Source organism: Cyprinus carpio, chromosome B20, assembly GCF_018340385.1.
Source record: "Cyprinus carpio isolate SPL01 chromosome B20, ASM1834038v1, whole genome shotgun sequence".
NCBI classification, from domain to species: domain Eukaryota; kingdom Metazoa; phylum Chordata; class Actinopteri; order Cypriniformes; family Cyprinidae; genus Cyprinus; species Cyprinus carpio.
The window spans coordinates 13,249,403-13,262,127 of NC_056616.1; the positions used below are offsets into that span (position 1 = coordinate 13,249,403).

At 33.5% G+C, this 12,725-nt stretch overlaps 1 protein-coding gene across 6 annotated transcripts in view; it reads left to right on the forward strand.

Moving 5' to 3' along the window:
* clocka (clock circadian regulator a) overlaps positions 1-12,725 on the forward strand; it is a 52,176-nt gene that overhangs the window by 30,182 nt on the left and 9,269 nt on the right. For all 6 annotated transcript variants that reach the window (XM_042746946.1, XM_042746949.1, XM_042746950.1 and 3 more), the window contains exons 6-16: positions 3,578-3,637; positions 4,170-4,318; positions 5,554-5,645; positions 5,760-5,849; positions 6,679-6,799; positions 6,979-7,092; positions 8,809-8,927; positions 9,251-9,333; positions 11,977-12,083; positions 12,199-12,346; positions 12,484-12,559. In XM_042746946.1, the coding sequence (XP_042602880.1) occupies positions 3,578-3,637; positions 4,170-4,318; positions 5,554-5,645; positions 5,760-5,849; positions 6,679-6,799; positions 6,979-7,092; positions 8,809-8,927; positions 9,251-9,333; positions 11,977-12,083; positions 12,199-12,346; positions 12,484-12,559 (1,159 nt within the window). The remainder of the gene's footprint in view (positions 1-3,577; positions 3,638-4,169; positions 4,319-5,553; positions 5,646-5,759; positions 5,850-6,678; positions 6,800-6,978; positions 7,093-8,808; positions 8,928-9,250; positions 9,334-11,976; positions 12,084-12,198; positions 12,347-12,483; positions 12,560-12,725) is intronic.

Sequence of the window (12,725 nt, forward strand, 5' to 3'; positions counted from 1 at the left end):
CAGCAACTTGGGAGAAGCTCAGTCTCCAACTTCAAAACGAATTGTCAGAACTGGCAAATGTTAGTCTTAATATAATGTTTGCCAAGCAATAAGACATTAACATTGTGACTTGAGTTCAAGTCAGGAGTCTCAAGTCCACATCTCTGATTTTCTTCGATAAGCATTTCGTTAAATATTTAGGTCAAATGTGTGTTGGACAGTTCTGGGCTGCTTTAAAAACTTTCAGATAAAAGTTACAGTTGGTTTGGTTGAATACAGATAAACTAGGACACTTAAGCTTTATTGAGAGTTATGTATACGTTACTTACATGAATAAATTTCATGACTGAGGCTTCAACCCATTTGTCTATGCAGTAAAAGTCTATGGGGTCCAAAAGTCAACAGTGGACTTTCATTTTATGGACAAAAAATATGGGAACGTAAAAAAAAAAAAAAAAAATTCTGTTTTCCACAGAAGAAAGAAAGTTATATAAGTTTGGATCCACATGACAGTGAGTACACTATCATTCAAACTGTTCAGTATGATTTTTAAAATGTTTTTGAAATGATTTGAAAGTCTTTTATGCAGGAGTCTGCATTGAATTGATCAAAAATAGTAAAAGCAGAAATATTGTTACAATTTAAAATAACTGTTTTCTATTTTGTCACATTTTAAAATGTAATTTATTTCTGTGATGGCATAGCTGAATTTTCAGCATCATTACTCCACTCTTCAGTGTCACATGATAATTCAGAAATCATTCAAAATGCTGATTTGCTGCTCAAAAAAACACTTATTATTATTTATTATTATCAGTGTTGAAAACAGTTGTGCTGCTTAACATTGTTTTGGAAATAGAAAGTTGATGATTTATTTAAAATAGAATAATTGTTCTAATATTATAAATGTCTACTGTCATTGTTGCTCAATTTAATGCATTCTTAGTGAATAAATGTTGTTAAAATAAATAAATATAATAATATTTAGGTGACCCATTATTCTATATATATTTTTTTTTTCTTTTTCTTTTTTCATCTTTTTAGAGTCCTACTCCAAATATTGGCTCTTCATATTTGCCAGTGCAATGAATTGATGCCCGTCTATAAGATATACTCTTCTTTTTAACAATCCTTAGCAAACTTTACATTTCATAATAAACCTCAAGGCTAATTCAGCACACATTGAGCCTATGTATACTTAGTGATCAATACTGTCCTCTGAAACATCTTTATTGCATTGTTGTGGTCGTAGGGTTGGTGTGTTTGCCTTACAGGAGTCAGGAAGATAGCAGACTAGTGACAAAAACAGTCGCTCAGTCTCTCTCACAACACAAACTCTATTAAAGTTAATGATCAGCCATCAACATCCTCTATGTGCACGTGTCGGAAAGAGAATGGAGAAATGTTAATAATACAAAAACATTGCATTGTTTTTGTAGTATAAATGTAGGTCATCATATTTTTCTGCTTCTAATTGTTCAAATGAGCAGTCGTAAAGCAGTCAAGTGGATGTAGGATTGTGTGAGAATGAAAATGCTGCATTATGAGTGTGCAGTGACTAATAGACTTGTTTGTGTCTTCAAAGCAATTACAGCACTCCTCTCACTTTAATGTGTGTGTGCTGTCACTGTGCGGAGGGTCTTTTAGATTGAGCAACTTTAAGCTTAAAGACAGGTGTGGAATGGGGTCATTCAGAGTCGTGAGCTGATACACATGCTCTTATCCTGGCAGCGAGGCTTTAGTGGCAGATGCGGTGACGCATTTGGAAGCGAATGATGTTGAAAGTTGAGTGTGAGGCTTAATATGCAACTGAAGCATTCATTTGCATTTCGTACATAACGTGATGGGATTCTGGCTCCAAGGCTGGAAAATGTACTAAATGCATGTTATGTTCAACGAATATGTGTCATCCTTTCTGTTTGTGACGAATGAATTGATATCTTATATGCTAGTGTACTTCAGCATATACAGTATATGCATGTAATATATACTGTACAGTCTTTGTCTGCTAACAAAATGCACTAAAAATATTGATGACCCATCTTGCACTAATGGGCATGTCCAGTTTTTTGTCCAATAAAAATCTTACTAGAATAAATGTTTATGCCTTTAGCAATAGCAAGTAGCAAAGACTTAATAAAATTGATCAAATATGTGTTTTAAATTGATGACAGACAATTTATAATGATACAAAAGATTTCTATTTCAAATAAATTCCTATGTTGAAAAGTCCTGCAAAAGAAGGTTTCCACAAAAATATGAGACAGTACCATTTTTCAGCTTTTCAGTATTGATAATAAGAAATGTTTTTTGAGCAGCAAATCAGCATATTAGTATGATTTCTGAAGGATCATGTGATACTGAAGACTGTAAAGATTTTTTCAAATATTTAAAATATTTAGTTTTTGCTTTATTTTTGAGCAAAAAAGTGAGATTAAAGAATTTAGTCATTACCAACCCCAAACTAGCGTAAACTAAGGCCTATTGGCTTATGACTTCTTTTTTTTCAAGGACAAATTGAAATTGAGGAAATATTTCTGACTCGTTTTCTCTTAATTGTCCTAATTAAATTATGTTAGCCGGTCTTACCTCCTCGTATTGTATGCGCCCACCGTTTCGAGCAGATGGCTTTGATTTTCACAGCGCAGATATAAATATCTTTTTGTTTGGCAGCCAAATCAGTTGACGTCAATGTATTTTTTTGTACTCCGTAATAGATGTTAGACATTATTTTCTTTATTTTTCCCTTTATTTTCTTTTTCTATTTCCTGTGTCACTTCATATTTTAATTGAAAATGCAGTTTTCGCATACAGCAATAAAATTGACCATATAATATGGCATTATTATGGCCTTATGCAAAAACAGTCACGCACCCAAAACCCTTGATGCAAATGGAGAGAGGAAAACTCTGAATTGTTTATGTAAAATTTTAGTAATGGACACTTTGCAAATACACATTCATACGGTTGACTTGCATCTCGTCTCGCACACATAAAAACACTCATTCGATCGTGTGCATGCATCTCTGTACTTGCACACACCAAATGAAAGGTCATTGTGATCTCTGCGGTTCCAGAGACAAACGCACATTTTGTACACCCTGTGCAAAAGACCAATTATCTCAAGGCTAAAAACGACTAAAAATGTTGTGTCATGTTGAGATGACCTTAAAGAGCTCATCCAGAAATTAAAGCTGCCATTTACTCAACCCCTTGTCATTTCAAACCCATACTACTTTGGAGCTGAAAAGCTGCTATGACATCAGTCATGAAATCAAACCCCAGTCACGACCGTTACAAACTGATTTCTGTTCTCTTGCCATGACCAGCTGGTCTCGTTTTCTGTCTTGTGCTCTCAAAGCAGCTGAGTCAGAGAACACTGGGTATCTAAATATATACTGGAACACACAGCGCCCCTAAAGGCCTTTTTATCCACCTCCACCGCTGACCAACTGCCGGCTTAATCAATGATTTATTGCATGACCTGAAGATGAAATATTGTTGGGTGTCAAAAGAAAAGGCTTGCACATTTTCTTTTTATATTTCCTCATTAACTTGCTCATTTACTCACCCTCATGTGGTTCCATGCTCTTTTCAGGGATGACAGCAGTATCTTTGATGGGTTGATGGAAGAAGATGAGAAGGACAAAGCAAAAAGGTAATTAGACAAGCAAAACATTATGATCATTATTATGATTCCTCAACAGGAATTTCCTTTCTTTTACCTTGAGTCGAACTCCTGTTATGAGCCAACCCTTTATTCCTTTATCTCATGCAAGAGTGGTTTAAACATGATTCATTACACCAGAGGATTGTATAGACAAGTCCTTTTTCATGGTAGTATATCTAAAGTGGTTTTGCACCAGGAATAGAAACTTAAGCGTGACCTAGTTATGACTTTAAACCTGAGTGCACAGCTTCACCCTCATTTTCTTTATACAGTCACAGAACCGTGAAATGGTTTCTCTCAGCATTTTTCTCAGATTAGATAGCGTCCCATTATCATTTTGAGGAGTCAATTGTAGAATTTAAGATAATTAAAACATAGTTACATGACGTGTGTTTTTAGGGCTTAATTGTGACTTCGAAAACTTCTGAAATAGCGATTAAATTATGTTATTACTCTATTATCTGGAAGTCAGCAGTTGATTTCCACTGGAGATTTCCACCTCTTGTTTTTCCACCTACAGAGTTTCTAGGAACAAGTCTGAGAAGAAGAGGCGAGACCAGTTCAATGTGCTCATCAAGGAACTGGGCACCATGCTGCCGGGCAACACCCGCAAGATGGACAAGTCTACCATCCTACAGAAGAGCATCGACTTCCTGCGCAAGCACAAAGGTTACTGCAGTGCCATACCAAATAATCGTAACCAAATTTCTAAAAAAAAATTCTGAAAATGAAAGTAAATTAAATATTTTAATTGCCTAAAAGGAAAATATTGAGGAAAAAAACAAAGATGTAGTTAACTAAATTGGTCCAATAGTCTCCATTTAAATACTACAGAAAACGAAATGATTACAGAGAAAATTTTATTTTATTTTCATATTTTAGTCAATTATGGTTTCTGTGACTTAAGGTGATTTCACAAGCCATACTGTTTACTACTGATGAATTCGAGCCAAGAACCGCCCACTTAGACAGGAAGGAGCCATCTGATGACATATAAAATGGCATGTGAAACCTCCGCCAGTTTGCTTTTTTCACTCAACGTATCCACCTTTTTCTTGTCGTAAAAATGGGCGCGGCCATTTGTAAATTCTATGTGTCTGGCTTCTGGTCTCATCTGCGTCCAGCTATTTTTAGTTGTACAAAACAGTTTGTTTTACTGCTTGATATTGAAAATTGGTGTCCTGTCATATTATTTTAATATTTTATCTTAATTATGAACACACTGGTTTGTAGTGCAAACAGTTTTACTGTTTACTGCACGTTGTTATTCTCAGCGTTATTTACCTACAACGATTAATGATCCGGAAGTCTCACCCATAGGCTTACTTCCGCATTGAAGAAAAAGGTGGATAGGAGCGGGTATTTCTGAAATCAATAAGAAAATAGTAGACAAAAAATGGTAGCTCATACAATTATTAGTACAACAGTCCTCACAAAAGATGGTACAGACAACAGCAAAAAAAAAAAGTTTATAAATTTGGCCAGATTCAATTTGGCATCATTTTTGTGGATGATGGCTTTTCTAAATGTGGTGTGTATTTGCTGGACAGAGATTGAACAGTTTGGTGCAGTGCTAAAAACTTTTAGAAAACTGAATGTAATAGTAAATAAAAATATAAAATAAATCAAATATATTAAAAAGGTAAAAGTGATAATATTATGTTAGATAAAACTAAACTAGAACTTGAGGAACATGGAATGCAAAACAAATTCAAAATAGAAATAACTGAAATATTCAAAAATATAAAAACCCTGTATTAGGTGGCTGATATTACAAGGTACATAATTGTTATATTATATAAAGTAAACATTTATAATTAATCAGGTATTTAGTATATTAACATATGAAATAAAGCTTGTATGTTTTAGTTCTTTGTCGAGTATTTGTATTGTCTTTCCATCAGAAATTGCTGCACAGTCCGAGTCGAGTGAAATCCGTCAGGACTGGAAGCCGCCTTTCCTTAGCAATGAAGAGTTCACACAGCTGATGCTGGAGGTGAGGACTTACTCATACATGCACATTTGCCTAAACCCCCTACTTATGTGTATTCATTCAGTAAATACTAAAACTGCCCAATTATTGATATTCTTCATTTGCTTTATTTTTTAGGCTCTAGATGGCTTCTTTTTAGCCATCATGACAGACGGAAACATAATCTACGTCTCAGAAAGTGTCACGTCTTTATTAGAACATCTACCTGTGAGTATGAACACACTGCATTTATTACAGTAAAATTAGCAATTTTGTCAAATATCATTACAATTTAAAAGAACACTTTCTGTTCTAGATATACTTTAAAATGTGTTTATTCCTGAGATGGCAAAGCTGAATTTTTAGCAGCTATTACTCCAAATCATTTTAATATGTTGATTTGGTGCTCGAGAAACAGTTTTTATTTTTATCAATGCTGAAAAAGGTGATACATTTTTTTATTTTTTCTGGATTCTTTGCAAAAATTAAAATTACAAAGAACTTTTGACATGTTTTGTAACATTATGAATGCTTTACTATCACGTTTGACTAATTTAATGCATTGTTGATGAATAAAAAAAGTATTTCTAAAAAAAAAAAAACTCTACTAAAAAAAAAGAATAACCCAAAACTTTTGAATGGTTGTGTTACTTTTTAGAAAAATAGCGTGACAGAAACGTTCTCAAAATAAGTTCATCTGTAATGTTAGGTCTCTAAATTCATCGGCGACTAAAAATATTAAAGCAAATATTAAATCTAATAATTAATTTGATGACATTGCTAAACTACTATTTGTGTACTCCTAACCTCTTAACCTAACCACACTGACAGCAATTTGCAGATACAAGGCAATTAAACAATTCATTTTCAATGAGAGTGGATTGGGCTTCAGCCATATTCAAATGAGCAGTATCACAATTCTGATATGAATACAGTGTTTGATATTGCATCCATGCATTTGTTACAACAACAACTCTGCAGCCTCTAGCTATTCATGTGAACAGTTTTACTGTGTAAGTATGAGAGATACTGACAGTGTCTGTTGTTGTGTTTTCAGTCTGATCTTGTGGATCAGAATCTGTTGAATTTTCTTCCACTGGGTGAGCACTCAGAGGTGTATAAAGCTCTATCCACACACATACTGGAGGGAGAGACCCTCACCCCAGACTACCTAAAAAGTAAGAATCCCTCTCAGACATGCTGTTTTAACACGTTTATCATCTCATCATGACCAAACAGTTCTTCTAGTCTGTCTCTCTCTTTGTTATTGTCTCATTTCTTTGAGCACAGATCACAAGACAAGAGCTCATTAGTGCTGTTTTCTTGTTTTTGTTATGTTTTGATTGCTTCCCTGCAGCAAAGAACCAGTTAGAGTTCTGTTGCCACATGCTCCGGGGCACGATCGACCCAAAAGAGCCGCCCGTTTATGAGTATGTCAAGTTCATCGGAAACTTTAAGTCCCTCAACACTGGTGAGTTTCAGAACGAGTGCCTGCAGCATCAGCCGAGTCTTTCATATGGATCCATTTATTGAATTACCCAGCCAAGTGCTTGATTGCTTGTGCTTCTTATGAGGGTAGATGGAGCAAGGATCATTATTTGAATAGGAAGTGTTGCGAAAAGCCAGTGTGCCTAAGAAACAGGCTTCTGACCCAGATTTTGAGATGGAAAGTTGACTGTTTGTGGCTTAAGGTGAAGTGTGTAATTTGACAGCCATCAGTTAATATAATTGTAAAAATAATGAATGCCTTTGTTTGCACAAAAGGATAGTCCCACCCCAAACTCACACCATTGGTGGAGCCAATGTTGGTTGGAATGATACGATTTTTTTTCCCCTAGAGAGCCTCTGTGTTTACACTTTTCAGGGGAACCGACCTACAAATAGACTTAATTATACAGTAATTGATGAGAGAGTATTTAAACCTTTAAATAATATAGAATAGTATATATAATAAATACAGGAATGTTTTAATGCTGTTAGTGAATTTATTATCAACAATAAAGATTAGATGAGATTAGATGAAACAAACACCTTGATGATAATTAAACCATTTAAATTTAAATAAATAATACATAAGGATACTCATTATATTCTGTTTCAGGAATTCAGGTTAATAAATCCTTTGTATGCTTGAAAAGTTAACTAATAATTGTTTAATGGTGGAAACATTTTCATCTTATTTTAATACTATTTTTGTAGATTATTTATGATCCTTCTAATTCACTGATTTGATGTTCAAGATTCTTAATACATTTATTATTATTATCAGTATTTTTTGCTCTTTTGTTTTCATTTTGTTAACATATATATATATATATATATATATATATATATATATATATATATATATATATATATATATATATATATATATATATATATATATATATATATACTTAAATGTCCATCTAGTTTGAACTTGCCGTTTTCTCGCAACTGCTGTCTTCACGGAAGCTTTGCGTTTAAATATTTCAACTCAAATTACTTATGTGGCAAGTAGCCCTGTAATAAGCGGGATAATGTACATCCAGCCGGTTGTTATCACAGAATAAACCCCGACAGGGTGATCAGGACCCTGACGTGAAGCAGACATTATCCCTTACACACACACACACACACACACACACACACACACACACACACACACACACACACACACATATATATATATATATATATATATATATATATATATATATATATATATATATATATAAAAATGTGTTAACTGTCACTTTTGACCATTTTTAAGGAAAACAACAAAAATAAAAAGATAATAAGATAATTTAATTTGTGACAGGTATGGCTTTAAATGAATTCCTCTTAATAATAATAAAAAGAACAATGATCATATTTATTTTTCAATTATTATTATTAATATTAGTGAGTGTAAAATGGACCTAAATGAATAAATGAATGAATGAATATGACGTTAAACAAGATAGACTAAATGCAACGTTTTTTTCAACATTTTTGTCAAAAGACAAGCTATGTCTTAAAATGAACACTGCAGAAATGTGCTGTTTTTCATACAAAAAGAGTTTCTTGCACCGGAATTAATATTTAGTATTTGATGTGTCCTCGCAGGTGCTGCCCCCTAGTGGTATGCTAAAGAAAATGTTTATTGTTTACGATTTCTCTCAAAACACTTCCATTCATGAAGATGTGCTTGTCTTTTCATCTGTAGTGCCTAACTCAACACGTAACGGCTTTGAGGGAGTGATCCAGCGATCGCTGAGGCCCATGTTTGAAGACCGAGTGTGTTTCATAGCAACTGTGAGGTTAGCCAAGCCTCAGTTTATCAAGGTAGGTTGAGCCAAAGCAGACTTGGCACCTTCTCATTGGTCCTGTGACTTCTAATATTTGCCTGACAGACAGTGACAACCTCAGTGAGATCCGTTGTGTACATATTCATCATGAACACGGGGTGAATGTATGTGTGTGGGCGTGTTGATAGACACTGTACATGTTTGTGCAAGAATAGGCTTTGTTTTTGAAGACACTGATAAATGACCAGCATGCAAAACACTCAGTGTGAGAAGTAGGTCACTTGGTTTCTGTACTCGTTTTTTATCAGCTAGATGTGCTCATAAGTAAAAGCGCTCTTGTTTATAACCTCTGTTCTACAGGAAATGTGTACTGTGGAGGAGCCCAATGAGGAATTCACCTCCAGACACAGTTTAGAGTGGAAATTCCTCTTCTTGGACCACAGGTACAAACTTCATCTGTTCTCACGTTTTTGTGAGCTCATCGTCAAGCACACACATCACCTTCCCTCTGCAAGAAAACTAAAGAGTACCTCTGCTAGTTAGTTTCACTAAGGCCTGGATATTATCAGTCTCAGGTGATCGGATCACTAGAGGTCGGACAAGATTTTACTCTGGATAGAATGTGTCACATGTGACCTCTCGCGATTGTATTTCATGGCTGTATATCTACTGATACATCACTATGTCAGTGTGGTACTAGTACTACTACTAAGACAAAAAGAAACATGGAAAGCAGGAAAAAAAAGAAAAGGAACACAAGAATAAAACAAGCAGCAGAAGTAGAAAATAATGAGGACTAAAGTTGGAAAAATAGATCTAAGGAAGGAAATGAAAGAAAGTGAAAAGAAGCAAGGAACAAATCATTCCTTGTTAAAAAAAAGTGCTTAAACATGATAAACATTTTTTTTTTAAGTGTACTTGCAGAATATTAATGAAATTAAAGACCACTTAAAGTGTGTACTGTGTAATATTGTCAAATTAAAAGCTTTACTTTCAAATATATCACAAATCATCATGATTTAATTATCTTTTGCCATGCACACTTATGTTGATGTGTTTACTAATGTACCTGTTCACAATTTTAACTTGAATGTTACTTGATATTTAGTGCTGTCAAATGATTAATCACGATTAATCACATCCAAAATAAAAGTTTTTGTTTACATAATATATGCGTGTATGCTGTGTATATTTATTATGTATATATAATTACAAACACATGCATGTATACATTTAAGAAAAATATGTTATGTTTATATATTAAATATATTTATATATAATATAAAAATATAAGAATATAAATATATAAATGTATATACATGTAAATATTTTCAAAATATTTACTGTATGTGTATGTATTTATATATACATAATAAATATACACAGCATACACATACATATAGTATGTAAACAAAAACTTTTATTTTGGATGTGATTAATCGCGATTAATCATTTGACAGCACTATTGATATTACATTAAAAGTGAATATGTTTGAAATTTTTTCAACTAAATTGCAGCGTTTTCATTGCAGTTGTGTAATTGCAAATATAATTAATAAAGATGATTAATATTATTTAATACATGACATACAAGTTTCAACAGAAATAACATTAAAAGGTGTTTTAGTTTACCATAAAGAAGTCCTGCAGTTCAAGCTGTGTGAGCCTGTGACAGTCACAATACGCTCCCCTTGAGACTTCTCAGTTTTTGAAGATGTTTGTTGTTCATGCTTGCACTTTGTTAGCACTAGCATGTCTCAGAGTAATCAATAGCTCACGTTCAGCCCACAGGCTCGAAGGCTTATGCATTTGGAATAACATAAACATCATTTTCTCTATAAAATCCTAATGCCATTATGCTTGAAAAGGTTTTTACTGACTTTAGATGAGTTGTTTTAGGAGAATAGCTGCTGGCGCTGATGCTGCTCTATATTTAGTTCAAATCATGGATTCGGTTGAATCAGCACAGATGCTAGATATTAAAGCGATTGAATAAGATTTTCCACATTATCAGTTGTTTAGCAGAAGCTAGAGGCACTTCAGATCTTTTTATGCTGTTTTTATCCCAAAACATTTTCATATGACTCAAGAAATGCCTGAAAATCTGTTCCAAGACCTCAGTCTTGGCAAAAAGTGTCATTGAGTCATTTTAAAATGGTAAATTGTTTAAAATAATAGATGGTCTGAGTTCAGAAATGTAGAACACTGAAAAAAAAGACACTTTTTTTAAGGGAAGTGGTTGCAAACAATGTATTTTAGCTACATTTAAAAAAAAATGTTACGTTAGTCAACTAAATTTGTTTATTTAAATGTAGCTAAAATAAATTGATTGCAACTTCTTAAAAAAAATTAGTAAATTTAAATCATTTTTTCAGTGAAGTTGCAGAAGATTTGAATTCAGTTCAGTTTAGTTTTCTTCTAAGTCCAAAAAAAAAAAAATTATTTTCTTTTCCTAAAAGAAGATAATGGTTATGCTTTTGTTTAAGAGGTCTTAAAAAAAGAAAAGAAAAAGAAAATCTGTCTAAAACTATAACAATTAAAACTTGAACATTTGCAACAAAACAGTTAAATGAAAATTAATAACTTTATTAACTTGGTGGGAAAATCACCATGTGCACATTTGAACAGCTTCTTTGAAGTCTGAGCTTTGACCTTGAAAATACTTTTTTTAACATTAATTAAATGTTTGTGACATTTGATAACAGGATCTATAGTATTCATTAAGAACGGTATTAATTAAATGTATTTTGTTTTGCTTTTAGTACAATTGTTAGACTTTGCACTAATGCTTAACCTGGGGGAAAAAAATAAAATAAATAACAATATTTGCCATAGAAGTAATATATATATATGTATAAAGGGCACACTTGACACAATGAAATAATTTTGTAGTAGTTTTTTGTGTTGTTGAAATGTGCAAAACGTTATGTAACAAACAGTTATAAAATATCCCTTTTATATTTTTTATTGACCATTTGATTTCTTGACTCAAATCAGTGGACATATTTGTCACCTTATTTTTTGAGAATGACCACACTGAATACATGTATGCAGATTATGTGAAGTTGCATTGTTGTATTTTGCAGGGCACCCCCCATCATAGGCTACCTACCCTTCGAGGTTCTGGGTACTTCAGGGTACGACTACTATCATGTGGATGACCTGGAGACTCTGGCCAAGTGCCATGAACACTGTGAGTTCTTCTACTGTTTGTGTGTACTCCTGTCTCCCCACTTTTGTAATTTATGAATGAGTGGCACTGTTTTGAGTTTTGACTTTGTAATAATAAGATATCTCTCTCTCTGCAGTGATGCAGTATGGTAAGGGGAAGTCGTGCTATTACCGTTTCCTGACTAAAGGTCAGCAGTGGATCTGGCTTCAGACTCACTACTATATCACCTACCACCAGTGGAACTCACGGCCGGAGTTCATCGTCTGCACACACACTGTGGTCAGGTGAGAGCTTCAGAACATGTTACATCTTCTTCCAGTGGTTTTACACTGAATCCTAGCAGGCACTGAATAATAAAGCAGGATGTGGAGTTTCTGTTCATAGAGAATTTTTTATAAATGATGTTTTCTTTTTGTCTCAGCTATGCTGAAGTGAGGGCTGAACAGCGCAGGGAACTGGGCATTGAGGAATCACCTCCTGAGATCTCAGCAGACAAGGTGAGGCATTACTGAATTCAGTTCTGAATCCCCATTTAGCCTTTATTATAACAGGCACGTATACTTTTATTTACACAAAAAAAAACTTTATACATTTTATTAAATCTTTTACTACTAATAGTATTTTTAAATAGCTTATTTTTTATCATTTATTTTTATGTGTAAA